At 38.5% G+C, this 20,756-nt stretch overlaps 1 protein-coding gene across 1 annotated transcript in view; it reads left to right on the top strand.

Annotated features, from left to right (window-relative positions):
- SPAG1 (sperm associated antigen 1) overlaps window positions 1-20,756 on the top strand; it is a 71,036-nt gene that overhangs the window by 33,273 nt on the left and 17,007 nt on the right. The window contains exons 11-14 of the mRNA XM_045560398.1: window positions 8,871-9,209; window positions 9,603-9,702; window positions 15,271-15,423; window positions 19,543-19,709. Of these exons, the coding sequence (XP_045416354.1) occupies window positions 8,871-9,209; window positions 9,603-9,702; window positions 15,271-15,423; window positions 19,543-19,709 (759 nt within the window). The remainder of the gene's footprint in view (window positions 1-8,870; window positions 9,210-9,602; window positions 9,703-15,270; window positions 15,424-19,542; window positions 19,710-20,756) is intronic.

Raw genomic sequence — 20,756 nt, 5'->3', positions numbered from 1 at the left:
CCCTTCCCCTCCCTTCCCCTCCCCTCCCCTCCCCTCTCCTCTCCTCTCCTCTCTATGAAAGATTGATTCATAAATCAGGCAGCCCTTAGAACTAGAAGAGGATCAGAGAGCTCTCCTGGATGTGAGCTTCTTGAATCTATAAATTTATGTCTACCAGATTTTGGAAATTGTCTGCCGTTATTTCTTCAAGTACTTTTTTCTGAGCAACACTATTTCTCCTCTCCTACTAGGGCTGTCATGACACAATTGTTAGGCCATTTAGTGTTATCCTACAAGTCCTTGAGCCTCTATTCTTTTTTTTCTTTCAATTTTTTTCTCTCTATTGTTCAGATTGAATAATTTATATTGATTTATATGTAAATTCACCAACATTTTCTGTCTTCTCAATGCTGCTATTGTACCCATTCATTGAATTTTTAAATTTTGCTTATTATATTTTTTCATTCTAAAATTTAGATTTTTTAAAAAAAACTTCTATTTCTCTGCAAAGTTTTTTAATCTTTCTATTCATCTCAAGTGTGTTTGACTTTATTTCTTGGAGCATGGTTATAATAGTCACTTTAAAGTCTTTGTTGGAGAATTCACAACATCTGTGTTATCTAGAGTTTGTCTTTTTTCTCTTGCCAAACGTTGAGATTTTCTCTGTTCCTCATTTTTCAAGTAATTTTGGACTATATACTCACAATTTTGAATATTAAGTTATGAGATTTTCAGTCCTGTTTAAATTCTGTGGAGAATTTTTTTTTTGTAGCAGTTGAACAATTTGGTTAGGTTCGGGTATTAATTTTCTACCTGACTTCTGTGGAATATGGTTTTAATGACAGTATAATTTCAAAATCTTTGCAGTGCTATTTGGATCTGTCTCACTTGTACACTGCCCAGTGACCAGCTGGGGCCTGGACAGTGGTCTTTACTCATAATTTAGGTCTCAAAAATTGAGATGTTTAGGGTCAGATTTATGCATATGATCACCTGAAAGGTGAGCCCAGGAGTTCATATACAATTTTATGTAATTATTTTCTTGCCTTCCCTCTTCTTTGTGATCTTCCCTATACTTTCTGGCTCCCAGAAGTTTCCCTTCTTCCTCTGGCTAGAAAGCCTGGCCTTTAATTTTTCCATTCTATGCACTTCTCATGGCTGTGTGCCCCCAGGACTAAGCAGCAAGAGGATAGAGTGAGAAAATAAGCAATGAGGAGTCCCCTGACATTGTTGGGACTACAGTTTCTCTGACCAGAGATAAGAGCTGTCCTCCCTTAAAGTTTTAGGGGCCTGCTTGGCTGCCACTGCCACTGTAACAGCCGGTAGGACTGACTGCCTGAGGGCTGGGATGGGAGGGAATCGAAAAACAAAGCAAACCAAAAGGAAACAGGGAATTCTCAACTCTCTCTCCCACAAGGGTTAGCTATCTTTTTATTTCAGATAAATAGTAGAGAGCTTCTTCTGAAGCTTTTCCTGTTCATACTCAGTGCACAGTGCTGGGTTTCGGGCTACCTTTGAATCCAGGCCAGGAGATACCAGAGGAAAGAAAAATGAGAAACTCACTGCAGGACTGGGGGTATTTCAAGTTTCTTTCCCCAATCTGCCTGCTACCATTTACTTTTCAGTGTCCTTGTGTAGCTGTTCCATGAATTCTGTCCCAGGTTTTTAGTTATATTCAGAGTGTAGAGACAGAATGGAATATGTTTACTCCATCTTAGCTGGAACTGTTCTATTAATACTATTTTTAAAAAACAATTAGCACATTTTAAGACCTATGGATGTACTTTACATATTTTATTTTTTTAAATCTTCAAGGAACCTGTTAACTATCCATACTCTTATAGATTAGGCAATAGCAACTTAGAAAGGTTAAGTTACTTGCCACATTCACACAGGTTGTGAATGTGGTTGGGATACAGCCCCAAATCTGTGTGACTCCAAAGTCTCTCTCTTAAAAGTGGTTACTGGATGCCAACTAAGAGAGTACATGTTTTATAAAACCCAGGCTACATTGTCAAAGAAACAGATATAATTTGGTATTTATCCACTCTTATGCTCACTGATGTACCAAGAACTCTAATGAGAAGCTGAACCTATGCTAATGAGCAAGTAAGTTAGGGACTAGCATGATCATTTTTGAAACTAAAAGGTCCTCCTCACAAATAGAGATAATCAAACAAGAAGGGGCTAATCATTTTTAAAAATTCACTAATACTACTTCTGTGATTAGAGATCTGAGTCAGGGCCAGCTGCAATGGCTCATACCTATAATCCTATCACTTTGGGAGGCCAAGGCAGGAGAATCCCTTGAGGCCAGAAGTTCAAGGCCAACCTGAGTAACATAGTGAGACCCCCATCTCTACAAAAGTTTTTTTAAAAAATTAGCCAGGCATGGTGGCCCACGCCTGTAGTCCCAGCTACTTGGGAGGCTGAGTTAGGAGGATCACTTGAGCCCAGGAGTTTGAAGCTGCAGTGAGAGCTAGGATTGTGCCACTCTACTCTAGCCTGGGTGACAGAGTGAGACACTCTCTCTCAAAAAAAAAAAAGGAAGGAAATAAAAGAAATCTGAATCAGGATTTGTTATAGTATAATATCATTTAACAGATTGATAAGATGTTGCTCTTTGAATTAAGCAGTTATCTTTAAGGGGAGTCCCACAGAGAAGCAATATTCCCATTCAGCTCTCCAGACATCCAGAGCTTTAAGAGAACCATTCTGATCCTGTCATTCATGTCCTGCTCCTTCATAATTATTTTGTAGATTAGGGAATATATAAAATATATAAGATGCAGAAACCCAAAATGTCTTGATAGAAAGAATATACATTTTAAGCTGGGCGCAGTGGTGCGTGCCTGTAGTTGTAGCTACTCAGGAGCGTGGGAGACTGAAACAGGAGGATTGTTTGAGCCACATCTAGGCAACATAGCAAGACCTCATCTCTTAGCAAAAAGAAAAAAAAAATATATATATATATATTTATATATTAAGACCAATAAGTTCCCTTTTATCAGGAAAGCAAATCAAGATGAGTTGGAATAAATAGCTGGAAATTTAGAAGTAATCTTTTCAGCCTAAGAAGAAATGAAATCAATTGAACTAGCTTATGCTCACCTCTACCAAGTTACATTGTTAGGTGTAGTACAAAAAGAGGTCTAGAGCCTTGGACATGAGAGAAGTAACCCCACTCACTTTTAGGAAAGTAATGTTAAAGCACAGAGGAAAGTTATCAATTTGGAATCTTTGCATATGCTTCTCCATCTCACCACATTCCAAGAAAGACTTCCTGGTCATTACAGGGTCTGTTCCAGGGAGCCCCTGGGGCCATGGAAAAAGGCATCAATTAGTGTTTTGTAATGTTGGCTGATAATACTGCTCCTTCATGAGCTCCCCTCCACCTGGCCAGGCCCAGTTCATCCAGACTGAGGTATAAGATAACTGATGTATTTAATTTAACAACTGACAATTAGTGAGCACCTACCCTGTGTCAGGTACTGAGGTAAGATAACCGACAGGCTTTTTTCACCTCTCCTTCTAAGGACTAATGTTAAGAAATACCTGCCTAATTTGCCAGAATGATTAGGTCTGGGGATTTGAGTTTGTGGGCTTTCTCTTGGAAGCTCCTCATCTATCTGTGTTTTCCTTCCCAAGTAGAGATCACTTAGAAGGAGTAGCCATCATCATACACTGTAGCTGTCAGGGACTTTGGTATTTATTCCATCTGTCTCTTTACAGAGTCTATGAGAAATAGAGGGGAAAAATGAGCATTTAACCCCCTTGGCAGTACTGTTGCTTATTTTCCACTTAAAAATGAAATCTAAGAAAATTAAACAGTCACTCACAAACAAAAGAATAAAATATATAAACAGATAAATATCTTTCTTGTCCTAGAATTGGCAGGAATTACACAAGGACTTCTGAGAGTTAAATAACAGATAAAATTGTAAAGAGAAAGGTGAATAATTTTAACTATGTAAAAATGAAAAATGTATATCATAGGTGCCATAAAAAAAATCTAAAAAGTAAATGACAAACTAGGAAAAATGGCAAAGTGTTGATAACTTTATAATATGAAAAGTTTTTAGAAAACAATAAGAAAAGAATGAAGAGCCTGTATAAAAGTGGGCAAAACATGAAGAGACAAATCACTAATGAAGAAATACAAATGATCAATACATTTTTTATTGCTAGTGAAAATGAAAATTAAATATACATTATTTTTTCTCCTATTACATTGGCCAAGATGGAAAAAGAGAGTACCCTTTGTTTTCAAGGGTGAGGTGAAATAAGCATTCTTTAAAAAATATATATATAGATATATTTCATATATCATAAAATTCATCCTTTTCAAATTCAGTGAATTTTAGTATATTCACAAGTTATACAACTATTACTGCTATCTAATTCCAGAACATTTTTATCATCCCTAAAAGAAATCTCACACCCATTGCTTCTCGAACTTTTGACTAAGATCAGGTGTAGAAATCTCATACCCATTAGCAATTACTCCCCATATTACACCTTCCCTGGCCCCTGGCAACCACTAATCTACTCTTGTCGCTATGTATTTGCCTATTCCGAATATTTCATGTAAATGAAATCATACAATATGTAGTCTTTTGTGTCTGTCTAATTTCACTTAACATAATGTTTTCAAGGCTCATCTAAGTTGCAGCATGTATCAGTACTTCATTCCTTTTTATGTATAAATAATACTGCATTATATGAATGATATCACATTTTCTTTATCAGTTGACAACTGGGTTGTTTGTCCATTTTTTGGCCATTATGAATAATGCTGTCATGGACATTTATGTACAAATTTTTGTGTGAACAAATGTTTTAAATTTTCTTGGGTATATATTTGGGAGTGGAATTGTTGAGTTATATGGTAACTCTTATGTTTAACTTCTTGAAGAACTGCAGATTGTTTTCCAAAATGGCTACACCATTATACATTCCCCCTAGCAATGTATGAGGGTTCCAGCTGCTCCACATTCATACCAACACTTGTTATTGTATGCCTTTTTTGATTATAGCCATCCTAGGGGGTGTGAAGTGGTATCTCCTTATGGTTTTGATTTGCATTTCCCTGAGGACTAGTGAATATAATTAGTCCTCAGGGAAATAATTCAATAATTGGGGTTATGGTACATATGATTTATAAATTTTGATTTGTAAATTTGTAAATATTCCTCCCATTCTGTGGGTTGTCTTTTTAGTTTCTTGATAATTCCTTTCATGCACAAAAGTTTTTAATTTTGATGATGTCTAATTAACTACTTTTTTTCTTTTGTTGCTTGTGCTTTTAGCATCATATATAAGAATCCATTGTCAAATCTAAGAGCATAAAGATTTACCCCTATGTTTTCTTCTAAGATTTTTATGATTTTAGCTCTCATATTTAGGTCATTGATCCATTCTGATTAATTTTAAATACGGTATGCAATAAGTGTCCAACTTGGTTTTGTTGGTTAGTTTTCTGTTTTGTTTTTTGTTTGTTTTTAGTATGTGGAAATCAGTTCTTTTGTTAAAGAAACTGTACTTTCCCTATTGAATAGATGTGGCACCCTTGCCAAGCTGTTGGCCATAGATGTATGGGTGTATTTCTGGACTTTCAGTACCATTCCATTGGCCTAAGTATATGTCTTTATGCCAGCACCATACTGTTTTGATTACTGTAGCTTTTAGTAAGTTTTGAAATCAAAAAGAGTAAGTCCTTCTGTTTTGTTCTTGTTTTTCAAGATTTTTTTTTGGATATTCTGGATTCCTTATAATTCCATATGAATTTAAGGATTGGCTCTTCCATTTCTTCAAAAAAGTTTTCATAGGATTGTGTTAAATCTATAGATTGCTCTGGGTAGTACTGACATCTTAACCTTAACAACAATAAGTTTTCCTATCCATGATTACAGGATGTCTTTCCATTTATTTACATCTTTAATTTCTTAAAGCAATATTTTTTAGTTTTCAGTATATAAGTCTTTTATCTCCTTTGTTAAATTTATTCCTGGGTATCTTATTCTTTTGGATGCTATTATAAATATAATTGTTTCCTTAATTTCCGTTTTGGACTGTTCATTGCTGGTGTATAGAGACACTGATTTTTATGTGTTGATCTAATACTTTGTAACTTAGCTAAATTTGTGTTTTGCTCTAATAGGGATTTTTTTGGGGGGGAGGGTGGATTCTTTGGGATTTTCTATATATATCGGATCATGTCATTATGAATAGAGATGGCTTTACTTCTTCCTTTACACTATGGATACCTTTTATTTCATTTTCTTGCCTAATGTATCAGGTTACAACTTCTAGTACAGTGTTCAATAACATTGGTGAAAAAGGCCATCCTTTTCTTGTTGCTGATGTTTGGGAGAAAGCTTTCATTCTTTCACCATCAAATATGATGTTAGCTGGGGTTTTTTCATAAATATAATTTGTCATATTGAGGAATTTCATTTCTGTTCCTAGTTTTCTGAGTGTTTTTATCATGAAAGGGTGTTGGATTTTGTCAAATGCCTTTTCAGCATCAATTGTGATGATCATGTGGGTTTTTTTTTTTTTTACTTTTTCTGTTAATGTGATGTGTTGGCATTGATTGATTTTCTAATGTTGAACATCTTTATATTCCTGAGATAAATCACACTTGGTCATGGTGTATGATTGTTTTAATATGCTGTTGAATCTGGTTTGCTGGTATTTTGTTGAGGGTTTTTGCATCCACCAACTTCCCAAACTACCCTGCCCAGGGCTACACTTTGGCCATTCCTTCTTTTGATATTTGTTATTGCTGAACCCCTTTCTTCCCAGAATACTCTTGGCTTCTGAGGCAATACGTTCTCCTGGTTTTTCTCTCATTTCTAGGCATTCTTCCATCTACATTGGAGAGTTTTTCTTTGCTCATCCTTTAAGTGTTAGTGTTTCTCTGGGATTCTTCTGAGCCTTTAAAGGAGTGATCCTATCCATACCCAAACATTTATATGCTGGCAACTCCCAAGTCAATGTCCCTGGATGAGGTCACTCTTCTGATCTGCATATGGAGCCACCCCCTGAACAGCTCCTTTGCATTGTCCCATGGGCAACCCAATATCTACCAAAACTCAAAAGTCTTTCATGTTTGGGCCTCTGTTTACCTTTCCAGAGACTTTTTTTTTTTTTTTTGAGACACAGTCTCGCTCTGTTGCCTGGGCTACAGTGCTATGGCGTCAAGCTCACAGCAACCTCAAACTCCTGGGCTTAAGCAATCCTTCTGCCTCAGCCTCCCAAGTAGCTGGGACTATAAGCATCTGCCACCATGCCCGGCTAATTTTTTTTCTATGTATATTTTTAGCTGTCCAGATAATTTCTTTCTATTTTTAGTGGAGACAGGGTCTCGCTCTTGTTCAGGCTGGCCTCGAACTTCTGACCTCGAGCAATCCTCCCACCTCGGCCTCCCAGAGTGCTAGGATTACAGGCGTGAGCCACCGCGCCCGGCCTCCAGAGACTATTGTTGTTCAGGGCCATTTCAATCTTAAGGAAAGAATGCTTTGCATTCAGTTCAAATCTGGGTTATGTTGGTTTGTTCCTTCCTTAGCTTTTTCCTTGTGTCTCTGTTGCCTTGTTTATAAAGTGGGAATGATAATCCCTGGTATTAGGATTAATGAAAATGTACGTAAAGGTCTTGACCCATATTAAGTTTTAAATAAACAGCTATTTAGTGATAGTATTGGTCAGACATGAGGGGATACCATGCAAGGGAATCAAAAATAATACCACATTGACCACTGTTTCTACTGACACTAATTTGTGCTTTCATCCAGTTTCCAGTTGAGGACTTGAGTAGCAGATATCAGATGAAAACTGGAGCCTTGCTCTAATAATCTTACTGGGTCCAATCCAGGGATTTATCTCTATAACAAAATCTTTTTATTGTTTTAATAATTAAAACTCTTTTGGTTAGAGATCCAAATTGGATGTGATTCTGCTGTGTAGAAAACTATATTAATTAATGTGTTTTTATACTCAAGGTGATCTCACTGATTTTCACTTAGATAATTGTGGTTTTCTATTCCCCCTTTGTGCTTTAAATCTTGGCTTTACCATTTATGGACAAGAATGGAAAATCATTAAGAATCAGATTAGAATTTGTTAAAAGAGAAAGCTTGGAAATCTCTGTATTTAAGTGCTTTTTAACAGTGCTTTGAAATGATTAGTTGCTTTGTGTTAAATATTGAGACAGTCAATACAATATTAATATATCATTTTCATATTTAAAAATAGTAGATTCAATAATCAATTATTAAAGCTGTTAATACCTGAAATCTTTCAATCAAAATCAAAGGAATTTTTAGTTTGAATTAGGCATTGATATGGAAAATTTGCTGTTTTTAAAACTCCCGTTAAGCTTAAAAATTAGGTACCTATCTTATGTGACTTCTTTGCTAAATTCACTTTAAAATGATTTAAAAATGACTTTGACATTTTTTTCCAAATCTTTTCTTCCTATTCCTTTAAAATAAGGAACGAGTTCTCCCAACCTTGGGTGCAGTTACTGTATTCATCAAGTTTCAGGAGTACGCATTCTGTGAGATCTACCTGAGCAGGTGTGGCCTGATGCAGGGAATGGTTTGAAATGCCGGTTTTCACGTCACAAGACCTTCCGGCGTTGGAGGAGTTAAACGCAGGGCTGGCTTCAGGCCGGAGCCGCAGAACCGCGTCCGCGCGGGAAGCCGCAGGGACCCCGGGGGCCGCGTGAGTGCCCCTGGAGGCCGGGAAGCCGCCGGGCTCCGCCCGCGGGGGTGGCGCCGGCCGGCTTCCCCCGCGAGCCCGCCCCCTGCGCCGGGCACCCCCGCGGCCTCCGCGGTAGTTTCTCCTGATGATGCAAACACTCACTTCCCGCACCCACTTCCCCACAGAGCCCGCCGAGCCGCACGCCATGGGCAACATCCAGAAGAAGCTGACGGGCAAAGCCGAGGGCGGCAAGCGGCAGGCCAGGGGCGCGCCGCGGCGGGGCCGGGCGGCGGGCGCCGGCGCGGACAAGCGAGGCCGGCCGCGGGCCTCGGCGACGGCGGGCAGCGGCGCCAAAGGGCACCCGGGCAGCGGGCCGGACGCTGGGGATCCCCCCGCGCCGCCGCCCGCCGCCCCGGCCGGCCCCGCCGGCCTGAAGACCCAGGGCAACGAGCTGTTCAAAGGCGGGCAGTTCGCCGAGGCGGCCGGCAAGTACTCGGCGGCGATAGCGCAGCTGGAGCCCGGAGGTAGGTGTGCTGCGCCCCGCGACGTCCGCAGGCCCGTCGGGCTGCGGCAGGGCAGGTCACCGGACCTAAGGGGGCCCCCGCGGGAGAGTCACGAGCCGCCTCTTGAATGACAGGCCTTGCATCTGTGCATTCCTTCCTGGTGATTAAGGGCGCTGTGCGACTTGACCTCCGTGAACAATACCTTGGAATGCGGAGCATGTGCCCGGCCTGGCGTGTTTGCATCTGTCCCCGAGGGCTTTCCCTCTGTGGCCATGGCGGGGATAGCTCCTCGGAGCTCTGCATGATCAGCAGTCTCTAGGACTGCAGTGCCACTGGAGACGTCAGTCTTGCAATTCTGGTGAACTGTGATCTTGCTAATGGATTTTAACTGTATTTAATTAAATGTGATTTTAGGAAGTGAAAGTGCAGATGATCTAAGTATCTTATATTCAAATAGAGCAGCATGTTACCTAAAAGAAGGAAACTGCAGTGGCTGCATTCAAGATTGTAACAGGTAAACTGCACGTTTTCAGGTTTGTCAAGAGATTGTTATAATGTCATTGTGATGAATGCAATGTTCAATATCCATCTAAATTTTCTGCATATGGTTGTAATTTCTTAAAACAGTTTTACAGTATGTTAATACTTAAAAATCATAAATTCTCCTCTCTCAGACATATGAAGACAGTTATATAAGATTGTGCAAGCTTTTTTCGTTTCTACTGCTACCACCCTAATTCATGCTCTTTTCATATCACTCCTAGACTACTGGGGAAGCCTGATAACTAGTTCCAATCCACTGTGGCATCAGAATAATGTTTCCTGAAGCATTATTTTGCTCAGATTGTTTCAAACAGGCCTTTAATGGCTCAGTGTTGTCTTCCAGATAATTGTAAACTTCTCTGTCACCATGTTGCCCCCCAAACAAATTTTTGCTCCCATTTGGTCCACTGGACCACTTCCTTACACTTGCCCTGTTCTCTGAGGCTTTGCCCTCATTGTCCCCAATGTCTGTAGTGCCCTCTGCACCTCTTGGCTTCCGAAATCCCTCTTCAGCTGACCCTCCTCTCTGCCTTCCTGAGTGCCCTAAGCTTCCTGGTCATCTCAGATCTGTAACACCTGCATTGACACTTGGTCACACCTGTAGGTCCTGTGTTATCCACTGCAGTGGATTTAAACTCCTTGAGGTCAGGAACTGTGTCTTTTCTTTTCTTTCTTTTTCAATTGATATATAATAATTGAACATATTTATGGGCTATATAATGGTGTTTTGACACATAATATTTAATAACTAGATCAGGGTAATTAGCATATCCATCATCTTGGATGTTTATCATTTCTTTGTGTTGGGAACATTCAATATCCTTCTTTTAGGTATTTGAAACTATATATTATGGTTAACTATAGAAACCGTGTCTTATACAGCTTTCTACTCCTTGAAGCACAGTAGTTACCCATGATACTTAATAAATTACCTGTCTGGATGGATAAATATATTTACATAAATAAAACATAGTTTTCTTTTACCATTAAGTATTAATAATAAGCCTGCTTCAGAAGCCTTTTGGCAAGAAGCTACTATTAGTACATCTAGAAAATAAGAAGTTATGTCCTGGTTTGACTAACAGTCCAGATTTACTCCTGTTGTCTCATATAATTATTAATATTACCCCATAATTTGGACAGTAAATTATATGGACACTGTTGATAAGGTGAGCAATTTATTATTTATTTCATTGGCAGTATCAGTTTATCTAGGTAAAGCTTTCTTGTATACGTGCCTACGGTTTAAAAAGAAGGCCTTGAAGCATTTGGATTTTTTGCCAATTTTACATATTCAAATGTAAAATAAAAATATATAATATTTATATTCCCTTTGCCTTGACTTTAGAGCCTGTTCATGGTTATGCTGAGTCACACTAGCTAGCTGTTACATTTTCAAGATTCTGTCAGGTTGATAGCTTGAAATCTGCCATGGTAGGATACCATTTAATACTATGAAAACTGGCAAATGCCACAAATCTGGGCTTTTTTCCTTTCCCAGAAAATTATTAAACATATTTACCATGGCTCATAATGAACTGAGAAGACCATGTGAATTTGTTGGCTACTACTAGGCACGGGGTGATTTGCAGCCAACATCCTTTCAGCCATGTCTATTTCTAATATTTACTCCATTGCCCTTGGATTTGTCTTAGCCCTTCCCTACAGTGAGTGAGGTTAAAATTCTTTAGTTAAAACTTCAGACCCCTACAGTTAGGGCTGCTGCAAAACAATGGATTCACTTTGTCCTTTAGTGACAGGGGGTGAACATTTTTGGGCTAAAATCACTGTTTAACGTGGACCCAGGAGGAAGTCAAGGATGGGACTCTAGCCATGGTGTCCCGGGAGTCCAGGATGGGGGCTTGTCCTGTGCGAAAGCAGGAGATGGCCTGCCAGTGAGGGAGGTGGGTGTCAATTTGGGTAGCTTGTTCTTAGATAAGAGCTGTGTTCTAGGCCAAGGAATCTGGCTGTGCTGGTCAGTGCTGACCTCCATAGAGACCGACCTACTTAGATGTTTTCTTTGATAGCTGGCCTAAGAGTCCCAGCACTGGGCGTGGAGGTAGCCCAGTAGAGTGTGATTTTACTCTAAAGCAGTGATTCTCAAGCTTGTTTTAAAGCCAGAGAAGCCATGATGTGCTTTTGTGAACCTGTTGAAATATGGATGTATTTAAATCTATATGAATTAGGAATAATGTATTAGCAGAAAATATGACTGTGCTTTCTCTTTCACCTCAAAAAGATTGCATACATATTAAAGGAGGCTTATTTTTTAGTTTTTCAGTTAATTATCTTTGGGAAGTTCCGTGAGTTCTTATTACCAGACAAGGGGTATCAGTAGTCAAACATTGAAAAAGAAAAACTCATGGGGGCAAAATTTAAAATAAAGGAAAGGGAAGAAACTTCTACCTATGAAAATAATTTTTTATGTATTTTGGGGAAAAACTACTATTTGATTTTAAATGTCTAACCTCTGAGGAGTGTGGGTGTGTTTGCATAGTGGCCCTTGGGCGAGTAGGGGACCTTTGAGGAACTGGGACTGGGGGGGGCGGTGGAAAGCACTTGCACTTCCGCGGTCCCCACCACAGCATCTGCACAGCTCTCGTTAGGCCTGCAGGTGAGACATGAGCAAAAGTTTGAAAGCCATTATTCTAGAAATTACTTTTTGTCCTTATAATTGTTTATCAGCTAAAAAAATATCTTTACTTTTCCCAACTGTCAGAGAACCTTTTTGGTTTATTTAGACCACACCAAAAAATCGTTGGGTAACTTTCCATTGAAGGCATTTTGACAGACTAAAGACAAATGAATGTTACTCTAGTAATTCTTTGCTTTTTTGCTTATCTTTGCTACTTTCTGACAGACTTAAAACTAGAAGACTCTTTAGGGTTTTAACTGTGTTAACTTGAATGGACGGCCTCTTTTGTAAGCTCTGGCTTAAAAGCCCACTGGGCTTATTTGTTTTTATGAATGGGTGGGTTTTTTCCTTAATGGCATTTCCATTCAAAAGCTCATATTCATTTTCAGGATTGTGGTTAAAGGAAAAAACAAAAAACCAAACCAAAACAAAACCTTGAATTTGCTAGGCTAGAAAGTACTAAAAATTAAATGCATCTTCTCATCAGTTTGGCTATGATGGCTCAGGGCCATCTTGACTGGATAAATGATATCTCAGGCATTGGAAGTCTCCTGTGAAGTGAAGGGAGTCATGTGGTTGTGAGAGGGACATATTTACAATTTCTGTCATGGAGTTAACATCCCCTGAGCATTAAGCTAAGCTAGATTTAAGGCAGTGGTGTAGGTGACAGATCCTAATGTCCAAAGATCTATTGGGTATAGTATTTAAGTATGTTTACTTGATTTTAATTTCATTTTTAAAATAACCTTTACTAATTACAAAAGTAACACATACCTATTATAGAAAACTTAAAAAAATCAGCACAGGAAAAAGAATATCATTTAAATCACTCACAATCCTAATACTTAGGCAGAGCAAAACTATTTTTCAGAGAAATTAATTAGGTTTAATAGCATTTTTACACTTGATCTTAGCAAAAGGCTGAGAAGTGACAGGTTTAATAGCATTTTTAACTTTTATGGGACAAAGTCCCATAAAACTGAGTATCTGTATGAGGTAGTATTGGAGGAGTAATATGGAGGAGTCTGAGTGGCAGATGACTCAGAGTTCCCTCATTTGCAGTGTTTTTGTGTGTGTGTAGGAGGAAGAGAGTAGGCTCTGAGGGTTCACTCAGGAGTTTGCTGAGTGCCTTTTATGGCCTAGATGTTGATCTAGGACTGGGAATATCATGGTGTTCAGGACAGGTGATGCACTTGCCTTCGTGACAATCACATTAGAAAGAACCGACACGTGGGTGCATCACTCCCTGTGTCTCTCAATTTCCTCACCTGCGTAGTGAACATACTAATATTTACCTTACAGGTTTGTTGTAAGATCAGATGAGAAAGTCTCCAGTGACTAGCTGGTAGCAGATACCCTATCAGTGCTTCTTCCTTGCCAAATAATTGTAGATAGGAATAGACAGCAGATTTCTAAGACTATTGGAAAAAAACAAGTTAAACAAAGCAGCTCTCGCTCATGCTTTCCCTGAGGCAAGTTAAATATTTAATATAGAAAGTTGCTTATATCTTGAGTTATCACAAAGAACAAACCTGTAATCTCCAGTGTAGACAATCTAGTGCAAATGCTGGTGAGTAGATTATGTAGAAAGTAGGCTCTTCATAGGAATTCTGCATGGAAAACTTCTTTACAGCTTCAGGTGATTTTGTTAAAACCAGCATTATGATAGTTTTCAGTTATAAATACAGATGGTCCCCAACTTATGACTTTTTGACTTTACGATGGTGTAAAAGTGATACACAACCACAAGGTTTCAGTCTTCAAGCACTGGTGATGCTTTGACCAAAGACTGTCTGGAATGCCTTTCTGAATTATGATGGCTTTATCGAGATGTAACCACATCGCAAGTTGAGCATCTGTATGGTTCTTTGATTGTTTTATTTCAGAATATAATGAAGTACATTAAATACCAAAATTGCTTTAAACAGTTACTTCAAACAAAACCAAAGAATACAACCTTGAAATACATCTTTAGTAATATTGGAAACATTTCATAGACTACAAGATGAAATTGATGACTTATAAGAAATCATTGTATGTTTATTTCCTTCATTTCCTTCTGGTCTATTTTTAAAGCCCTTTTGCAGTTAAGTAAATCCTAACAAACTGTAGTAAGTTTTTAGAGTGCTGATTTGAAAAATGTAATGCAAGTTTTCATGGTTCTATACTAAGGTGCCTTATTAAATATGTAGGTGCAAATAAAAATCTTCCCTCCTTCTTTCCTTCCTCCTCCCTCCCATCCTTCCTCCCCATTTTTTTTTTTTTTTTTTTGAGATAGGATCTTGCTCTGTTGCCCGGGCTAGAGTGTAGTGGCATCATCCATAGCTCACTGCAGCTTCCAGCTACTGGGCTCAAGCAATCCTCCTGCGTCAGCCTCCCGAGTAGCTGGGACTATAGGTACACACCACCATGCCCAGCTAATTTTTTTATTTTTTGTAGAGACAGGGTCTGGATATTGCTCAGGCTGGTCTCAAACTCCTGGGCTCAAGCAGTCCTCCCATCTTGACCTCCCAAAGTGCTAGGATTACAGGTGTGAGCCACCATGCCCCGCCAGAATTTTCTTTGTAATTTGTCAATAACAAGAATCTGTTCAAACCTTTATCTGTGTCTGGTCCATGCTGGGCTCTTTCAGAACACTGGGTAGGCTGCCAGGGAGCTCACGCCTCAGTGGGGAAAGAGTAAATGACAGGGCGATTTGATACTGGTTTACTGGTTTACAACAGAGTAACCAAATTTGATAACTTCTACTCTGGATTTGCTTTTGTGGTATTTTGCTAGGTGCCCAAGATGAAATATCAGATAGGTATGTATTTGTGAGTCCAGCACTGCAGTATATATTCAGTTAAGTATAAATTAAAGAGTAGTTTGCAAAACAAATGATATGTAACTTTTTTTCTTCTTTAGAGCTCTGGAACTTCATCCATTCTCAATGAAACCTCTTTTGCGACGAGCAATGGCCTATGAGACTTTAGAGCAGTATGGGAAAGCTTACGTGGATTATAAAACAGTGCTGCAGATGGACTGTGGAGTCCAGCTGGCAAATGACAGTATTAACAGGTAATCTAATCTAGGCAGCTTCCTAAAGTCTAGTTGTCTTATAATGGAATTAGATTTTTTTTCCTTCCCCTCTTTAAAGAACATGTCAAAGTGTAGACGTGTTCTCAGCTATTTACTTTACATGAATGATCACCTTCTTTCACTCCATTAAACCGAGTGGTTCTTTCTCTCTAACTTAATTTCTCACTATCGCTTAATACACCTTGAGTTGTCTTCTGGCACCTTTATATTTCTTTCCTTGTTCATTTATTACTGTTAAGTGAATATCCTTTTTTTTTCTTAATAACACAGGTTATAGCTCCTATGTGCTGCTTAAATATCTGTGGCGACAGGAAGGTGTTTTCATTGATGTCATAAATCTGTACTAACTGTATGACAAGATCCAAAAATGTAGTGAAAACTGCCATGTTGAATCTTCTGCTCCCACAAGGATTTACAAGTATTCACTGGCACCACACCTGTCAGTGGAAACATCTCTGTGTTTTTCTCCTTAGGAGAATGGATGTCTTCATGAGCCTGCTAGATATTTGTGTTATATGCCCTTGTAAATAGACACTCATCTAGGATGAGTATTAATTTATAATGGTGAAATAGCAAAGAATTTGGATCTAATTTATTTTATGACCTATTTACCCCCTGAGTAAGAATGGGAAGGTAAGAACTTCCAGACTTCATAAACTGCTTTCAGGTGAAATTTGAAAATTATTAGTTATATAACATTTCTAGTTATGTCTGATGTTTTCGGATCCCATTTGCCTGAAGTATAACTTCTGAAGTATTTGTGTGTTACACTGTCCCCTGTGCCGGTCTAGCATACCGTGTCCCACTGCCCCAAAAAAGACAAAAGGGGAAAAAAAATGACATGGTCTCTGTCTTTAAGCAAACTAGTATATAGCTGGGGGAAAACTTAATGTAAGACAGGTGGTCCCCAGCTGGGAAAATTGTTAGTAAGGTTGGGGGGATCCCAGGAGGGTCAGGCCACCTTTGTCTGTGTGGGCTGCGGTGGTTGCAGAGGGAGCACTTGAGGTGGTCTTTGAAGGGCGCTGATAGAACATGAGACCGTGAGCAGAACTAGAGAAAATGAGAATGGCATGTTTCATGTTAATTTATTTTTATATCATGCCTTACCTTTCCACATGGTCCCAGCACTCTTTGGAGAAAACTGTTGGAAAGATCTGTAGGCAGAGCTGACAGCCATTCCCTGGGGCTTCCACCTGGTGGCTACACGGAACCTGTCTGATTCCAGCCTGATAGAAGAAAGGGATAAATATCTGATATTTGTGGCAGAGTGGGACAAGACAGAACCTCAGGCATCTGCCACCTCCTTGATCTTGAGCTTATAAAATCAGGCCGCCTCACCCGGTGCTGCATGGCCGCCTCACTGCGTGTCATCTGCTGCCTCCTTGTACGTGCCTGCAGGCCTTTCCCCTTTCTGTGTGGTTAATTCCTTCGCATCCTTTAGGAGAGGACTTGCTTCCTCTAGGAAATGACTTTCCCTGACCCACTGTCTTTCTGCACCCCACGCACACACTTTATTTAGTTCCCTAACACTTCCATATTACCCAACTTCCATATTGTTTTTACATTCTCTGTCTCTCCTGTTTTGTAAAATTCTTTTCCTGTCACTCTAGTGGATGTTCCTTGAGGTCAGAAATTGTGTTTTATTCATCTTTGTAGCTGCAGTGCCTCGTACAGAATATATCCTGAGTAAAAATGTGTTGGATGAGTGCATTCTCCAACAGTGAAAGTATGGTTTAGTCCTGTGCTTGGAGGCTTTGGTTTTAATTTTCCCCATCCTCTGCCTGGTAGTTTTCAAGGTACAGTTGGAGAAAGTAGGATCTTCTCACAGCGGGGTAGAGGTTCTTGTGAAACATTAAGTATTAATAGAAAAACATGTGAAGTATCTGGCAGAGACGAGGGGCCTGATTAAAGAGTATTTTAACAATCTAATTAGTAGTAGGCTGAGTGGTTTAAAGGGGGAAATGTGTCTGAGAGATCATGATTACTCACATATTTAAACATTTTGCATTATGCTTTTTTAAAAAATTGAAATGGATTTCACATAACATAAAACTATTAATACTTTAAAGTGTGCAATACAGTGGCATTGGTACTCACAATGTTGTGCAATCATCACTTCTTTCTAGTTCCAAAACATTTCCAGCACCTGAAAGTGAAACCCTGTACCCATAAAGCAGTCACTCTTCGTTCTCCCTTCCCCCAGCGCCTGGCAACCACCAATCTGCTTTCTGTTTCTGTGGATTTATCTATTCTGGGTATTTCATATAAATGGCATCATACAATATATGACCTGTTTTGCCTGGCTTCTTTCACTTAATGCTTTCAGGGTTCATCCATGATGTAGCGTGTGTCAGTACTTCATTTCTTTTTGGCTGAATAATCCATTACATGTATGTATATGTCACATCTTGTTGATCCATTTATCAGTTGATGGACATTTGGGTTGTTTCCACCTGTTGGCTATTGTGCATAGTGCTGCTATGAAGAGCTGTGTACAAGTTTGTGTTTGAGTCCCTGTTTTCAGTTCTTCTGGGTGAATACCTAGGAGTGGAATTGCTGGGTCATATGGTAATTCTATGTTTAAATTTTTGAGGATTGTATTATATTTTTATATGTAGTCCAGAAGGTTCTTTTATATCTATTGACTTTTAAGACTCAGTCATTTTTTAATTGAATGGTTCTTGTTGCTATCTTGTTGACGAGGAGGCTCTGTCTGGTTTTGCTATAAATATTTTTAAATAAAATATCCATTTTCTAAAATTTCACTATTCCTTTTTGTGAATCCCATATTTATGGTTGCTTTTCCATCTATTCCAGTTCATTATGGAAAATTAAGCAGCAGCAGCTTATTTATTTATTTATTTTTAATTTAAACATCTGTGCTTATTTTGTTTCTGTCTTCCATTAACCATATTCCTCTCTTCCTCTCCAGGAATCTTACATGTTATATTTCTCTGCACATACTTATTTACTCCCTGGCAACACATCATCTCTTTTCAGCTGCTTCTTCCTTCCTCTCTGCTGGTAATATAAGTTTTGCTTGAAAATTCTTTTTTCTAAAACTTCTTTTTCTTCTACAAATGTGGGTGGTTACACATTAATTTTATAAAAATTTATTTTTTACACTAAAACATGAGATTTAGTTATAACCAAAGGTTTCTATTGATATTTCCGTTTAAGAAACTGTAGGGAGAGTATGTGTATTATATTTGTCTATATGTAAATATAAACATTTTTTGTACAAAAAGTATATGAGACTACAGAATTAACTAACTTTGAATGTATTCTACTAATTACCAGAAAACCTTCTCAGTCTTGGGAAATACCTTTTAAAATCAGATTCATCCCCAAGACATAATTCAATTTTGTTTTTAAATTTAAGTTTGACATTTTTGTATATTTAAATTAATGAGAAAGTGATAATTGAGGATGTTAATCTGAATTTCATGATGGCCATTAGTAAATATCATTAATACAAGGACTCTTGTAGTAGAGTCTAGTATCCTATTTTTTTCATCTTTATTCATATGAAAAGGATACAAGTGGATAATTATAGAGGTGAAAAAAATGCAAGGTAAGAAAGAGTATCTTAACCACATGTAAATGTTTTAAGAAAAAGCAATATTCTACGACAGTTAGCACTTGTCCGTTTTAGCAACCAGTTTTGAACACCTGTTTTCAACCACTTTAGTGTATAGTTTGGGCACAGAAATTCTAAAGTACTTCTGATTATTTTCAAGAGTAATACATCCTCAATTTAGTAATTATAATAAATATTACAAGGGGCATTTCTTCTAAGCCTCCAAAATTTTAGTTTTATATTTCACTTTCTCAAAAATTAAAATTTTTTTAACAAATTAAAAATTTCTCATTTTTTCTTTGGTCTAAAAAATATTCTAAGTTACATTATTTATGGCAACTTTTAAAAGTCCTTTTGAAAACATTTAGTTTACATGGACAGAAAATAGCTCAGGATTGGGTGTTTCTACAAGGAAGTACACATACGCATAGCATTTGTAAATCTTACTCTTGATCTGACTTTCAGTAATACAAAAAACAAATTGCATGATCAATAGAGAAAACTCATTTTCTCTTTAGAATAACAAGAATTTTAATGGAGCTGGATGGACCAAATTGGCGGGAGAAACTGTCACCCATTCCTGCTGTGCCCACTTCTGCACCACTGGGAGGTTGGCGTCCTGCAGCAGAGACAACCTCAAACCAAGTGGGAGATTCCAGCAGCCACCACCAGCTGGGCGTCACAGGTAGGGGAAGCCTGCACTCATTTCTTCTGAAGGTGCTCTTGAGCTGTGTGCATACTTGCACAGTGAAGCAGAGGTATAAGGGTATGAACTCTGGCATTGGACCTGGGTTTAAGTCAAGTTGCTGTTCTCCCTCTTTTTAACTACATGGTCTTAAGAAGTTGTTTCATACCTCCCATGTCCTAGTGTACATGAAAGCAGGGAAATAGTAATAACTGTCTCATGAGGTGATTCTCAGAAATAAATGAAGATATGCATATAAAACACTTAGCACATACGCTGACTATGTAAACCTATAGTAACCTCTTAATAAAGATTAAGTTAGCATTATTTCTAGTAAGAAAAAGAATTAAGTAGCATATAGCTCTACAGTAGACCATGTATGTGATGAGGCTAAAGGAATAAGATTGATGTGTTTAAAATAATAAAATTAAACCCCACAACATAAATACAGTCATGTACCACATGATGATGTTTTGGTCAATGACAGATCACATATGACAGTGGCCCTGTAAGATTGTAATACCACATTTTGACTGTACCTTTTCTATGTTTAGACATGTTTATATACACAAATACTTAACACTGTGTTACAATTGCATACAGTATTCAGTACAGTAACATGCTGTACGGCTTTGTAGCCTAGGAGCAATAGGTCATACCCTAGCTTAGATGTGCGGTAGGCTAGACCATCTAGGTTTGTGTAAGTTCACCCTATGATGTTCACATGATGATGAAATTGCCTAACGATGAATTTCTTAGAACATATCCCTGTGGTTGAGCAACACATGACAGTATACAGTAGGTACTTCTGCCTTCTATCATAGTTGTTAATATATTTGTATTACCATGGTGCCTACCTTAATACTTTGTGATGGTAAGTATTTAATAAATGTGCCTTCGCTCTTGGTTTCTGCTTCAAAGCCAGCTGAGCCCCCATTTCTCCCACAAGCTTAGAAACTCCACGTGTGTCCCCAGGATGAGCTTCATCTTGCAGATACCCTGAGGTCCCTCACCCATGAAGTCCTAATGGCTAGCGTTGGACACTCA

This window comes from Lemur catta, chromosome 9, assembly GCF_020740605.2.
Source record: "Lemur catta isolate mLemCat1 chromosome 9, mLemCat1.pri, whole genome shotgun sequence".
NCBI classification, from domain to species: domain Eukaryota; kingdom Metazoa; phylum Chordata; class Mammalia; order Primates; family Lemuridae; genus Lemur; species Lemur catta.
This window is presented reverse-complemented; position numbering and strand designations above follow the sequence as displayed.